At 35.4% G+C, this 14,023-nt stretch overlaps 2 protein-coding genes across 29 annotated transcripts; both read left to right on the forward strand.

Moving 5' to 3' along the window:
* Window positions 1-478: 478 nt before the first annotated feature.
* Window positions 479-7,344, forward strand: LOC100241685 (protein DETOXIFICATION 42). 23 transcript variants are annotated; one of them, XM_019220785.2, is made up of 16 exons: window positions 514-647; window positions 762-2,429; window positions 2,527-2,834; window positions 3,446-3,651; window positions 4,204-4,325; window positions 4,665-4,871; window positions 5,004-5,191; window positions 5,312-5,447; window positions 5,558-5,654; window positions 5,766-5,866; window positions 6,077-6,240; window positions 6,334-6,405; window positions 6,500-6,616; window positions 6,715-6,810; window positions 6,890-7,011; window positions 7,086-7,344. In XM_019220785.2, the coding sequence occupies exons 4-16, from the start codon at window positions 3,575-3,577 to the stop codon at window positions 7,126-7,128; spliced, it is 1,542 nt and encodes a 513-aa protein (XP_019076330.1). In that variant the 5' UTR covers window positions 514-647; window positions 762-2,429; window positions 2,527-2,834; window positions 3,446-3,574; the 3' UTR covers window positions 7,129-7,344. The 23 variants fall into 23 exon arrangements, with proteins under 23 accessions (XP_010651236.1, XP_059593367.1, XP_019076330.1 ...); XM_059737399.1 differs by having other exon boundaries at window positions 2,527-2,645; XM_010652937.3 differs by having other exon boundaries at window positions 2,527-2,587.
* A 725-nt stretch (window positions 7,345-8,069) lies between these two features.
* On the forward strand, window positions 8,070-13,631 carry LOC100258806 (pentatricopeptide repeat-containing protein At2g33680). 6 transcript variants are annotated; one of them, XM_010652926.3, is made up of 4 exons: window positions 8,070-11,066; window positions 11,425-11,520; window positions 12,859-13,021; window positions 13,118-13,631. In XM_010652926.3, exon 1 carries the CDS (start codon window positions 8,127-8,129, stop codon window positions 10,710-10,712), a length of 2,586 nt encoding a protein of 861 aa, XP_010651228.1. In that variant the 5' UTR covers window positions 8,070-8,126; the 3' UTR covers window positions 10,713-11,066; window positions 11,425-11,520; window positions 12,859-13,021; window positions 13,118-13,631. The 6 variants fall into 6 exon arrangements, with proteins under 6 accessions (XP_010651228.1, XP_019075900.1, XP_019075899.1 ...); XM_019220355.2 differs by having other exon boundaries at window positions 8,070-11,520; window positions 12,839-13,021; XM_019220354.2 differs by having other exon boundaries at window positions 8,070-11,520.
* The last annotated feature ends 392 nt before the right edge of the window (window positions 13,632-14,023 follow it).

The following is a 14,023-nucleotide window of genomic DNA, read 5'->3' on the forward strand; positions in this document are numbered from 1 at the left end:
AAAAAGTTTTATTTGATAATTATTTTGGAAAATAGTTTTTTAAAACAGTTTTTAAAAGTTGTTCTCTAATATTTTGTAAAATAAAAGTTTGTTTAAGAATTTAAAATATTTTTAACTTTTTTTTAATATAATTTTATAACAAATGCTTTATTTTTAATTATTTTACACGTTTATATAATATTTTTTTAAATAATCTTTGAAAAACAAATGAAAATAATAGAATTAAAAGATATTTTTTATAAATATCATTTTTTTTGTTTTTAAAAATAGAAAATAAAAAACGGCTTCTTATTACGAAACGTATGTTTTTATTGTTTTATTCTAGAAAATGGAAAACTATTTTAAAAAATGGTTACCAAACATGTTTAAAGTGACGAGATAAATGTAAAAAAAAAAAAAGAAAAGAAAAGGATTAAGTTATAGAGCAAAGGCCACCAAACGACACATGTGATAGCCTAAATAATTTGCTAATTGGGATTTTGTGAGTGGACGTATATATAAATAGAGAGTTGTGCTCCTTCATTTATACAGCATGAAGACCTAGTCAAACCAGTGAGTTTGATAGAAGCGTAGGAGGGGGGTTCCACAGGCTTGGCAAAAGATCAGAGGAAGTGTCGAATCTGATGTGGACCACTATCAAGCTACTTGTAAGATAGCATATCTTCCATTCTATTCTATGATATATGGGCATCTGGGAATCTTTCCTTTTCTTCTCCCTTTTTCTCCCTTCTCTCTATGACTGATACTTAGATGGAAAACAGACTCAACTCAACTCCAACACTGAAAATGAGGAAAAGTCTGTGAAGCAAGCAGCCTGCAGCAAGGTAATTAATGTTGTTGAAAATAAACTGCTTTCAATGTTGCATTTATTGTCTTTGCTTCTGGGTTCATTGAAATTTTGAAAGAACCCACAGCAAAAATCTGCTTGTCTGCTGTGAATTTTGGTTCTTCTTCTCACTTGTTTGGAAGTTTTGGAAGCATAGGTTGCAGAAATATTAATGGGTTTGCAGCTCTTTTGAGCGTATACATGATTTTTGGTTGCCACTTTCAACTCATGTGTCCACAAAATCTCTAGTTTTCAATCTCTTATGTGGTTGATGACAAATAAGGCAAGACAACTACTTTTAGCATTTGATTTTGTATAGTAATTTTTTAGAACAATTTTTGAAAATATTTTTTATTTTTATTTTTGACGTACTCAATTTTTGCTTTTTATATAAGACAAAAAAACTTTAGTTTAATACTTATAAATTATTTTTTAACTCATTTAAAGACCTTTTTCTTTTATCAATTATTTGATAATTATTCAACCTAGTCTTGATATATTTTTTTTTCTGTTGATATTGGTATTCATCCGGACCTCAATACTGACCTTCTATCATTTACTTAATAACTAAGTAGTAAAAATTATAATAAATCAAGCCCATGATTCATATAATTAAACCAATTTACGATAATAAAATTTTATCATCTAATTAAAACATAATTGAAGATGCTCATAATCTTTATTGGTGTCGATACGAAAGTCAAAGGATATTTGATTTTTTAGTTTTTTTTTAAACAAATTTACTTTCGACTTTACTTTGTTTGTTTTTTTTATTTTTCTTTTATAATTTATTATAAATTTTTAATTGAATAGAAAAAAGGTCAAATATTTGCTTTTTTTTAAATGGAAAAACTTTTTTTTTCTTTTACTTTTTAATACTTAATAAAAATAAAATGACAACTTAATATTTAACACTATTAAATATTATTTAGTTTTAAGTTCAATTTAGAATTAAGTGAAAAAACAAACACCACCTAAAAAGGTGTTTTGTCTTTTAATTTTTTTATAAAAGTAATTTGTTTTTAAACTTTAAACTGTTTGTTATTTTACTTTTTTTTTATGATTTATTACAAATTTTTAACCGAAAAAAAAAATAAAATATTTAATTTTTTTTAAATTAAAAAAAAGTAATATATTGATTTTTTTTACTCTTTAATACTTAATAAAAATAAAATATTACAAAAACAAACAACTTAATACTTAACATTATTAAATATTATTTAGTTTTAAATTTTATTTAAATAATTAGTTGTTGAATATACTCTTGTTTTTTATTTTTGTTTTAGGAAATAATATTTTAAAATATATGTGTTAATTATCTTTTAAAAAATAAAAACCAATAGAAAAGGAGGGCAGAAAAGTAATACGGTAGGTCATAGAAGGGCATTTTGGTCAACCCGGTGACATCATTACCGATTGTACGAAACTCTTACGTCTAATCTCGATCGTCGGCCCAGAAATCGAAATACATCTGAGCCGTCAGAGGAAACTAATCTTCGAATTTCAGCCGAAGTTGTCTGCTTCTGAGTAGGACGAGCAGTTAAGCTGATGTTTGTTTGCTGAGAAAGAGAAACGAAAACTAAAATTTTTGAGAAATTTAATGGTTTGTATTAGCTTCGATTCCACGAAAATGCCCTCGATTAAAAACCATGTACTTACATTATGATTTATTTTCTAACTTGGACCAATAATTTTTCAAGGAGTTTTGCTCAAAGACTGAGTTGCAGAAAGCCCATCTCCAATCACAGTGAAACACAGAAGGTTGTTCGACACCTTCTTCAAAATGAGAAAAGCGACATTTGGCAATTGTGTATACAATGTCAGGGCTGAGGGTTTTTTTGCTGGGTGTTTTTCCTTCATTCTGGTTCACACACGTCTCTGCTTTTTTGTGGTGGTTCCAATGGGCTGGATTTTCAGAAACAGCTTTTCTGGAATATGGACACACCATATCATATGGTGACCGTTTTCAATGAGATAATTTTTGTTTTAGTTGAGGCCCCTTCTGAAAGTGAGAGATGCTTCTCTTTTTCCTCTGGCCACTAAATTTTGTAGCTGTTGTGCTGACGGGTTTTTTTTTTTTTTTCTTTTTTTCTGTTTTTATTGTGGGGGTGTCTGTAATCTGATATTGGGTTGTTGAATCACAAGGTTGGTTTTGAGATTTCAGCTTCTTTAGGCTATGCTTTTGATAGGGAAGGACACTTGTTTTTCTTCTGGGCTTTGAATTTGAAGCGCTTATTTTTATGGGTGTTGATCTTTCAAAGCTGATTCTAGTCTCTGAGTTTGAATTTTTGTTTCCACCAGAAGGTTCAAGGAACTTTCTTTGAATTAAACATTTTCTGCTTTTGGGACTTTAAGTTTGAAGCTCTTGGTTTGATGGAAATCTTATATAAATCTATCACTTGGGAGGTTGGTTTTGGAAACCAGGCTTTGGTGGTTCTTGGTTTCCATTTCCTTAATTGGGTCATATTATAACAAGTCTGTGGGTACTCTTCTTTTGTTTGGCTATTAATGGACAGTGGTTTTCTTGATTGTAAAATTTGTTTTTCTATGATTTGAAGCAATGGGTATTCAATGAATGATGATGATGATGATGATGATGATGATGATGGAATATTGCAGGTTATGAAGATTCAATTGTGAATTTTTTTCGGGTTCTCTTCAGCACCATTTGCTTGATTAAGTCTGCTTTGTACAGACAGACCTCTCGTTGGAGTCTTCCCTCAAAAGGGTGATTTTGCATTCTCAAGTATGGCCGAGGAAGATGGTCTCTGTCAATCCCGTGATGGGAAGGGAATCCCCCTCTGGATATTCTTAAAGGATGCAAGGTAATACTTCAATTTTCAGCGCATTCCACCAAGTAGTTACACCCATTTTCATTTTGAAAAATTTCATCTATTGTATGTGTTAATCCCATATATCTTGTCAAATCCAGAATCACACATCTATAATCCCATATATCTTGTCAAATTCTTCATTCAACTAACCTTGAAATTTTTTCAAAGACTACTTATTTCAGCAGCCACATTTAATACCTCTTACTTAGCTTTCCATGGGGTGGTTATTGATTCTCTGAAAAGTCTCATGAAGGATGTTTGTTCAAAAGTATATTTCTGCCTTTCTGTTGATGCCATGGACTTTTCTGCTCAACTTGAATACAACTTTTCAAAGAGGGTTATGGAGAAGATGTTTTCTGTAATTTCCATATAGTGAATTAACAATAAGAATGATTAACAGGATAAAAGAAAATTTGGTTGAATTACTTGTCTTTACATCAAGGGTGTGTTACATGCCTTATTCCTAGAAATTCTGATTGATTTGATGCTCAAATTTGTTGTTTTGGTTTCTTTTCCACTTGGTTCCTTAAAATGAATGGGCAGATTCGCCTTCAAAATGGATGAGCTTGGTTTGGAAATAGCACAAATTGCATTTCCAGCAGCACTGGCTCTGACAGCAGATCCTATTGCTTCTCTGGTTGACACGGCATTCATTGGCCAGTTAGGTATGCATTTCCCTCTCATACAGTTCCTTGAGTTCTGGTTATATTAGCATTTCTTTCTTACCATGCTTTTTTTTTTTAGATTTTCAGACTTCATTGTTTGCTAAATGTTATCTCTTATGAGTTGATTCTCTGCTAGCTACTACCTGCAAAGTTTTAGAGTAAGGCAGCTAGCTCATTAGGGGGTCAACATAGTGGTACTATAATATAGCTTACATCCTCGTCTGATGGCCGCCTACCCTGATATTCTCTGATGGGTTTTGGAGACTAACTCATTGTTGTGTTCTTTTGATAATTGAAAGGACTCACATGGTATTCGATTTTGTTTCATAATCCATATAGGTCCAGTGGAACTTGCTGCTGTAGGAGTTTCTATTGCTGTGTTCAATCAAGTATCAAGGATCGCAATATTCCCACTTGTCAGTGTCACAACCTCTTTCGTTGCTGAAGAGGATACCATTGGAATACTGGACTCTGAACCTGAAGTTAGCAAAAGTGTGGAAATGGGCTCAGCTGTAAATGGTGAAACCAAAAAGTTGATACCAAAGGGTACTCTTTACTTTCACCCCTTCTTTTCCCTTGTTTTCTCTCTTTAGGTTAGGTATTGTCAAGTTCTCACAAGTGTTCATTCAAATTCTTTCAGTAATCTTAATTATATTCGTCTTCCACTACTTCTCTCAGGTTCTGGTGAGAGACCATACGATTTAGAAATGCATGGTAGTGGTCATGATACACCAAAGTTTGAGAGTAAAAGGCATATCCCATCAGCCTCAGCTGCACTGGTTGTTGGTGGTATCCTTGGCCTCATCCAAGCCATATTTCTCATTTCTGGAGCAAAACCTATATTGAACTTCATGGGAGTCCATTCTGTAAGTAGTACCTTAGTTATGGAAACAAGAAAAACCTCTTCAAATTTACTTTTTTTCGTCTCATTTAGTCCCTAGATTTGTAACCCATGATTCAGTGAAGGGCTGTTTTTTTTCATATAGGATTCCCCTATGCTAGCCCCAGCACAAGAATACTTGACTCTGAGATCACTTGGTGCTCCTGCTGTTCTTCTATCATTAGCCATGCAAGGGGTCTTTCGCGGATTTAAGGATACAAAAACTCCTCTATATGCCACTGGTAAGTAGAGAGAGGATGAAATGTCGTATAAGAACAAATATTCAACCTCTTGTATATGGAGCTGAGATTTTCGCTTGACTCTAATCCATTGTTTACCTGGTCTAATTCAGTGGCAGGAGACGTAACAAACATAATTTTAGACCCGATATTTATGTTTGTTTTCCATATGGGTGTCGGTGGTGCAGCCATTGCCCATGTTATATCTCAGTAAGTTACTTCCTATTGCAGCTCAAAAGCTAAATTACAGTGGCATCACCCCTATTTGTCTTACACTATTGGCAAATTCTCATGGTTTTCACATTTGTATGATCACTATAGGTACATTATTTCTGTAATCCTTTTTTGGAAATTAATGCAACAAGTCGAACTCTTACCTCCAAGTACCAAAGTTCTGCGATTTGGTCGATTTCTGAAAAATGGTGAGGATTTAACTCTATTACAGAAAACACTCTGACAGCATTCAGCATATCTCATAATACTATCATGATCTAAAAATTTATCACTGCTGAATTGAAATCCTTGCTTTTGGTCAGACAACTATGAGCATCATTGTTGAATTTAACCTATTTGGAGAAATTTCACGAATCAAACGTGACTGATCCATCACCTTTTTGTGCTCTAAACTCCAGGTTTGCTATTACTGATGAGGGTTATAGCTGTGACATTCTGTGTGACTCTAGCTGCATCTTTAGCTGCACGCCAGGGACCAACATCCATGGCTGCATTCCAGGTCTGCTTGCAGGTTTGGTTGGCAACGTCTCTTCTTGCTGATGGCTTAGCGGTCGCCGGGCAGGTTAGAAGTGCAGATCTTTATACTCTCATCTTGGACAAATTTGTTTTTTGAGGCTCTCTTTCTTTGAACTTACCAGTCTTCAAAATTTTTCAGGCCATACTTGCTAGCGCATTTGCTAAACAGGACTACAGCAAGGCCACAGCTGCTGCATCAAGAGTATTGCAGGTTCTTTGACTAGCCTTTAACCGAAGAACAATCATGACTTTCTTCTTTGTCTAGGGTAATTGTCTGATAAATCTTGTGTGGACCTATTTTCCAGTTGGGGTTGGTTCTGGGGTTGGTTCTGTCATCCATCCTTGGAACTGGAATGCAGTCTGCAGCAAAACTGTTCACAAAGGATCTCAGTGTCCTCCATCTCATCAGTATAGGCATTCCGGTATCCCCTCTTGACTGTAGACCAAAAAACACAAGATCTCTACCTCTTAATTCTATCATTGTCCTTGAATTCATGACAATTTCTTTGTTTCATATCAGTTTGTTGCAGTTACTCAACCTATCAACTCTCTGGCCTTTGTTTTTGATGGGGTCAACTTTGGTGCATCTGATTTTGCATATTCTGCATATTCCATGGTAAGTCTAATCTCTTCCTTGAGTGTTACACAAATCTTTCTTCATGGGCTAATCGAGATTAATCTTCTTTCCACAAAAGGTTCTGGTGGCCATAGTCAGCATCTTGTGCTTGTTCATTCTCTCGTCCAGTTTCGGCTTTGTCGGAATCTGGGTGGCGCTGACCATCTATGTGACACTGAGAGCATTTGCTGGCTTTTGGAGGTAACCCATCTTTGCCAAAATATCTAACTTATCAATTTCAACAAAGTTTCGATTTTCTGCTCATTCCTTTGCAGGATAGGGACTGGAAGCGGACCTTGGAGCTTCCTCAGAAGCTGACTGTGTGAAGCAGCAACTCGGTTTCCATGGTTTTCTTGTTATGGAAACTGTTGTGGGAGTTGAAGCCATTTTTTTCTGTTATCATCTTCATATATATGGTATTTTGCTTTTCTTTTTCTTAATTTGTACATATATATTCATATATGGAAAGAACTTAATAGAAGTGCTTTTGGGCGTACAAATATATGGAATAATTACACAGAGAAACCTTATCAAGTTATCATCTTCATATATATGATATTGCTTTTCTTTTTCTTAATTTGTACATATATATTCATATATGGAAAGAACTTAATAGAAGTGCTTTTGGGCGTACAAATATATGGAATAATTACACAGAGAAACCTTTAGGAGTGAGTTTAACTCCTCGGATGCTCCAACCTCCTTGGCAATGTTTTCCAAAATAGCTCTTTCAGAAAATGGATTCCGATTCGAAGAGTCCATAACCACATTGATAAGCTCACACTAATCCATCAATTTGGGATCCACTTCGGGATTTTCCTTGGAAGATATTGGGAATGAATTGGAATGTAATAATATCGATTCATTCAAATATAAAAGTGGTAGAGTGTTACATTGATGTGATAGAAGTCATTACTTCGAACCTGATTATTCCTAAACCCAATCATGTTTAAGAATAGTTCTTAAAAACCATTTTCAATTATTTTCTCGAACAAAATTTTATTTGAGGAGTTAATAAGCTATTTGAAAACTATTTTTTAGACTTTAAAACATGTTTGACAAATTTTTTATAGAAATCGAATCAAGATTGTTTTAAAAAATAATTATGTAAATACAAAAAAATGATTGAAAATAAAATATCACATATAAAAGTTACTTCTTGCAAATATTTGAAACTTTTCAAGTAGATTTTTATTATAAAAAAATAGATAATTTATAATATTTCTAATTCACATGAAAAGGAATAAATAATATAAGGATGAGAGAAAAGTCTCAATTACCGTCTTGACCGCCAAAGCTTCTTAACTACTTTTTAAATGGGGATGACAACGGCCAGTATGGGCCTTCAAAGGCTGACTCTCTCACCCACCAAAATCCAAATCAAAGACCCAAAACACTGGAATTCCGTTATCAAACACCAAGCGAATCTCAAAAATGACCAAGCGATTCTCTCTGCATATACCCAAATGGAGTCCTTAGGTGTGCTACCCAATAACACCACCTTGCCTCTCGTCTTGAAGGCGTGTGCGGCGCAGAATGCCGTTGAGAGAGGAAAGAGCATTCATCGTAGTATCCAGGGTACGGATTTGATGGATGATGTTCGAGTTGGGACTGCTGTGGTTGATTTTTATTGTAAATGTGGGTTTGTTGAAGATGCGCGGTGCGTGTTTGATGCAATGTCTGACAGAGATGTGGTTTTGTGGAATGCGATGGTATATGGGTATGTAGGGTGGGGTTGCTATGAGGAAGCGATGTTGTTGGTTAGGGAGATGGGGAGGGAGAATCTGAGGCCCAATTCACGGACGATGGTTGCTTTGCTTTTGGCCTGTGAGGGGGCATCAGAATTGAGACTTGGAAGGGGGGTACACGGATATTGTTTGAGGAATGGAATGTTCGACTCGAATCCCCATGTTGCTACTGCTCTGATTGGATTTTATTTGAGATTTGACATGAGGGTTTTACCTCTTTTGTTTGATTTGATGGTTGTGAGGAACATTGTGAGTTGGAATGCGATGATCTCTGGGTATTATGATGTTGGGGATTACTTCAAGGCTTTGGAGCTTTTTGTGCAGATGCTTGTAGATGAGGTTAAGTTTGATTGTGTTACAATGTTGGTTGCTGTTCAGGCTTGTGCAGAATTAGGGTCTCTTAAATTGGGCAAGCAAATCCATCAATTGGCTATTAAATTTGAATTTGTTGAAGACTTGTATATCTTAAATGCATTGCTTAATATGTATAGTAATAATGGAAGTTTGGAATCTTCACATCAGCTGTTTGAGTCCGTTCCTAACCGTGATGCTCCTTTGTGGAATTCTATGATATCTGCATATGCTGCGTTTGGTTGCCATGAGGAAGCTATGGATTTATTTATTAGAATGCAATCAGAAGGTGTCAAAAAAGATGAAAGAACTGTTGTTATTATGTTGTCTATGTGTGAAGAATTAGCTAGTGGCTTGCTGAAGGGAAAAAGCTTACATGCTCATGTGATTAAGAGTGGCATGAGGATAGATGCTTCTCTTGGAAATGCCTTGTTAAGTATGTACACGGAGCTAAATTGTGTTGAATCTGTCCAAAAGATTTTTGATCGGATGAAAGGTGTAGACATAATCTCATGGAACACTATGATCTTAGCATTGGCCCGCAACACGTTGAGGGCCCAAGCATGTGAGCTCTTTGAGAGGATGCGAGAATCTGAAATCAAGCCTAACTCTTACACAATAATATCTATTCTTGCTGCTTGTGAAGATGTAACTTGTCTAGACTTTGGCAGATCGATCCATGGTTATGTGATGAAACACAGTATTGAAATTAATCAACCACTGCGTACTGCACTCGCAGATATGTATATGAATTGTGGTGATGAGGCAACAGCTAGGGATCTATTTGAGGGCTGTCCTGACAGAGATTTAATTTCATGGAATGCTATGATTGCCAGTTACGTTAAAAACAATCAAGCCCACAAAGCTCTGCTACTTTTCCATCGTATGATTTCAGAAGCAGAACCAAATTCAGTCACAATCATAAATGTTCTCTCGTCATTTACCCATCTAGCCACTCTTCCTCAAGGCCAAAGCTTACACGCCTATGTAACACGGAGGGGATTCTCTTTAGGTCTTGATTTGTCCCTTGCAAATGCTTTTATAACAATGTATGCAAGATGTGGTAGTTTGCAGAGTGCTGAAAATATCTTTAAAACCTTACCAAAGCGAAACATCATCTCATGGAATGCCATGATAGCTGGCTATGGTATGAATGGTCGTGGATCTGATGCTATGCTTGCCTTCTCACAAATGCTAGAAGATGGTTTCAGACCAAATGGGGTGACTTTTGTGTCTGTTCTGTCTGCTTGCAGTCATTCTGGTTTCATAGAGATGGGATTGCAGCTTTTCCACTCCATGGTTCAGGATTTTAATGTAACCCCTGAACTTGTTCACTATTCTTGCATAGTTGATCTGCTTGCTCGTGGGGGCTGCATAGATGAAGCTAGAGAGTTTATTGATTCAATGCCCATTGAACCAGATGCATCTGTGTGGAGAGCTCTTCTCAGTTCTTGTCGAGCTTATTCTGATGCCAAACAAGCTAAAACCATCTTTGAAAAACTTGACAAATTAGAACCAATGAATGCAGGAAATTATGTTTTGCTATCTAATGTCTATGCTACTGCAGGCCTTTGGTTAGAGGTCAGAAGAATTAGAACATGGCTGAAAGAAAAGGGTCTGAGAAAGCCTCCAGGAATCAGTTGGATCATTGTTAAAAATCAGGTTCACTGTTTTAGTGCTGGAGATAGATCACACCCTCAGTCTGACAAAATTTATGCAAAGTTGAGTATTTTGTTGTCATCCATGAGAGAAACTGGTTATGATCCTGATCTTCGGTGGGTTTTCCATGAAGAAGACGATTAGGTGAGGAGTCTGAGGCTCGTGAAGCATAATGAGAAGTTCCACTACTTTGGTCTGAGAGGGGCCCCAATCTTGATGTGATGAACCTTAGGTTTCTGTACATGCATCTTTAAAATTTTCAGGAGGGAATAGTTCTTTAAGGGAGGGAAACTATCTCCATCTTTTCATCAATGGTGTGGGTTCATGCTAGGATTATTGATGAGGACTAGTTCTGGAGAGCTGGTACTTCCGGGATTTTTCTAGCAGAAGGAAAAATCTTACAAGATTATTAAGTTTATAAAAGATTGGGCATACCATTGTGTATCAACCTGCAACACAACGAAAGAGAGGCCAACAATCGCCTCAGGAGGTTGCAAGGTCATTGACTCGATTTGAATATATATTAAAACCAGTAGGCACGCTCAATTATGATCCCTGTGATTATTTTTTGCACTCAGAACTTATTTTACAAAATGGTACTTAGGTTGCTTGTGTTTTTCATTGTTATATCTCTTACCACATATTGTCTTTCTAGTTGCTTCATCAAAGATATTGTGCATCACCAATACATATACTACTACTATAGTCTCATCATTACCTATTTATAGTGAACAATATATACATACACACTCTTTTGGATAAAAAGGAGAAATATATTCAATGTCTTGGTATAGTTGAAGATATATGTTTGTACAATAAGTTTCAATATATAGTGATGAAAAGTTGCTACATACAGCTTGCAGATAGGGAGATGGTGTGGCACTTGAAAGCTGGGGATAACAAGACTGGAAGTGGAATAAGATACCTTAAAACCTAGAGGTTTTTAATCAAGGTAGGTTATATGGAATACAGCTTTATTCAGAGCCATGGATAGAGACAAGTTGCCACAATACTTTTAAGGATAACCATTGTCGATTTCTTTGCTCTTTCTTGTAAGGGGTAAACACATAGGGAGTCATACATATAGTTCATGTTGTATCAATCTCTTTCGTCTTTTTTCATAAGGGTAAAAGTGTAGGGAACTTATGCATATTGTTTAGGCAGGGATTTTTTTGCCCTCTTTCCTATGAGGGGTACAAACATAGGGAGCTATGCAGTTCAAGCAGGCTGGTTGCAGTGGTGGTGTGCTCATAATAAGTGAAGCATACTGACCTACCAAACTGAATGATTTAATAGACAAAACTAAAATCTGGTATTAGTTATGGTGCATGGAGTTGAAAAACTAACATGCAATGTACTAATTCAATCTGCATGGTTGATACAAGAGGATTACCTTGAGTTGAAATAAATGATTACCCTCAATAGACTGAGGGCAGGTCTAGCTGGTGATGAAAACAAAGAACACTTGTTTGGGACCGGTTGAAGAAAATTCAAACAGAGGGTTTTTGTGAGGATTGAGTACAAGTTGAATAGTCTAGGAATGAGAAAATGTTAAATTGCATGTGAATGCCTTGGTTAACTAGATATTCCCAATAGACTAAAATGGATAAACAAAGTCTATGTTTCTGCAGCTGTCATACTTGAGATAATGTCTTCACTATGATGCTTTCTGTGGTTTTTTTCCTTTATTCAATTTATAGACATTCAATCTCTCATTACTAAACATGCATAGGATTTTGGTGATTTCTGGAACCTGCGGAGAGAAACAAGGATGTATTTGATTCACATAAGAAAATGATCAAATTTTTATGGAAAGCATGTTCATATTAATATTTGATTAGCCCAAAATGTGAAGTTTCTAAACAGAATCTATAATCATTGAATCGAATTCCAGCTTTCCATCTGCATTTTTTTGGTATAGAACTCTCATGCCGATAAAATGATCTGAACCATTTATTGGAAAAATGTGTATTTCGTTCCATATAGGTATATTTCAATATCAAATTATGATGCTCTCTTTCTATTTATGCAAGCATTTCTTGGTAGGTATTGATATCTGTTTTTGAATCAGCATTTTATTGATAATTGCGATTAACATTGTGGAAGCTTGCTGGACTGTTCATATTCTCTTCCTTCCTACATGGCTTTATTACTGTGAAATATTTGTTAATATGCATTCTATTATTTAATTATGTCATTCTGTTTTTTCTTCCAAATTACTTTGTAAGATACTTAACTGAATTATTCATAACACGCCTTATTCATAACAGTTGAAGCTTCTCAATTGCAGAATTCTGCAGCAACAAACGCAAAACCTAGAAGCTAACAGAAAAAATGCTCCTGACTCAGGTGGAAGCAGCATCATTCTCTTCCTAACCTAACAGAGCCCTCAAAAGAAGAATGTTCTTCCATTGTGTAACCTAAACAAGAAAGCAACCAATCAACCCGGATAGGTGCTGGACTCCTCCATTTAACTACTGATTCAAAGTCTAATAATCTTTGGTGGTCTGTATACTAAAAGATCGGTAGTTTTTTTTTACTCTTATCAGGCTCTTGTTGCTATCCCACTTGCTAAAATGGACTACAACCAGGTAACAGACTGATCATGTATTTCCTCTCCCTTTCATCATGTTTACTCCAAATGTTGTCATGGATTGTCTGTGTGGTTGGGTTTGGTTTTTGGGTTTCTTTCTATCATCCATGGAGATGGATTGCAGTTTGCAGCAAAGCTATTGACAAGTGACATGACTCTCCACCTTGTCATCTTGTGAACAAGGTTTTAAACAAGGCATCTTCATCAGTTGCTTATGGAGTTCAAAACACAACCCTAGTTAAAGTTTGACAAAGCCTTGCCTTTGAGAGAGGGGCATTGGTGGGGTTGCCTCTATACACCTCTGTGAATTAAAAATAAAAAATTTCAAGTTATTTTAATTGTCTTCTTCCATATTTCCTGATGGAACTGGGCAGGCACATTGACCATCTCAACATGATGCTGAGTTGAATGATAATCCCTTTTTTTTTTCTTTGATGCATAACTTTTAATAGAATTCAAAGATTTGGTTATGAGAGCATGTGAAACCATCAGATTTGGTAGAATTCAAACTAAGGTTTGATTAGGTGAAAACAATTTCTTGTTCATTTTGAAGAGCAATCACTGCGTTTGAAAATGGTTTCATTTTCTTACAATTATTTGACTGTTTCCTATCCTCTGACCATGTTCTTCCTACATATCAAAGAAAAATATTCACTCAAATGGGATATTTTTGTTGACTAATTTGGATCAAAATTGGAATCATTCACATGCATATTTTTTTATGTGTTCTTGTTTTTAATGCTTATTATTCATTTCTTCATTTCGTCTTATTTACAGTTCCTGTGTGCTTCTTAGTCAAGCTCTACTAAAATATTATTTAGAAAATGCTTTTTTGTTTATATATCTGCAGATTTGTTTGGTT

The sequence above is a fragment of the Vitis vinifera genome, chromosome 6 (genome assembly GCF_030704535.1).
Source record: "Vitis vinifera cultivar Pinot Noir 40024 chromosome 6, ASM3070453v1".
Classification (NCBI taxonomy): Eukaryota; Viridiplantae; Streptophyta; class Magnoliopsida; order Vitales; family Vitaceae; genus Vitis; species Vitis vinifera.

Excerpts from the sequence above, each read along its gene's own strand:
- LOC100241685 (XM_059737384.1), top strand. The coding sequence starts at position 3,575 with ATGGCCGAGGAAGATGGTCTCTGTCAATCCCGTGATGGGAAGGGAATC. Across the intron at positions 4,326-4,664 it reads GGCATTCATTGGCCAGTTAG|GTCCAGTGGAACTTGCTGCT; the intron begins GTATGCATTTCC and ends TAATCCATATAG. Across the intron at positions 6,406-6,499 it reads CTGCATCAAGAGTATTGCAG|TTGGGGTTGGTTCTGGGGTT; the intron begins GTTCTTTGACTA and ends CCTATTTTCCAG.
- LOC100258806 (XM_019220355.2), top strand. The coding sequence starts at position 8,127 with ATGGGGATGACAACGGCCAGTATGGGCCTTCAAAGGCTGACTCTCTCA.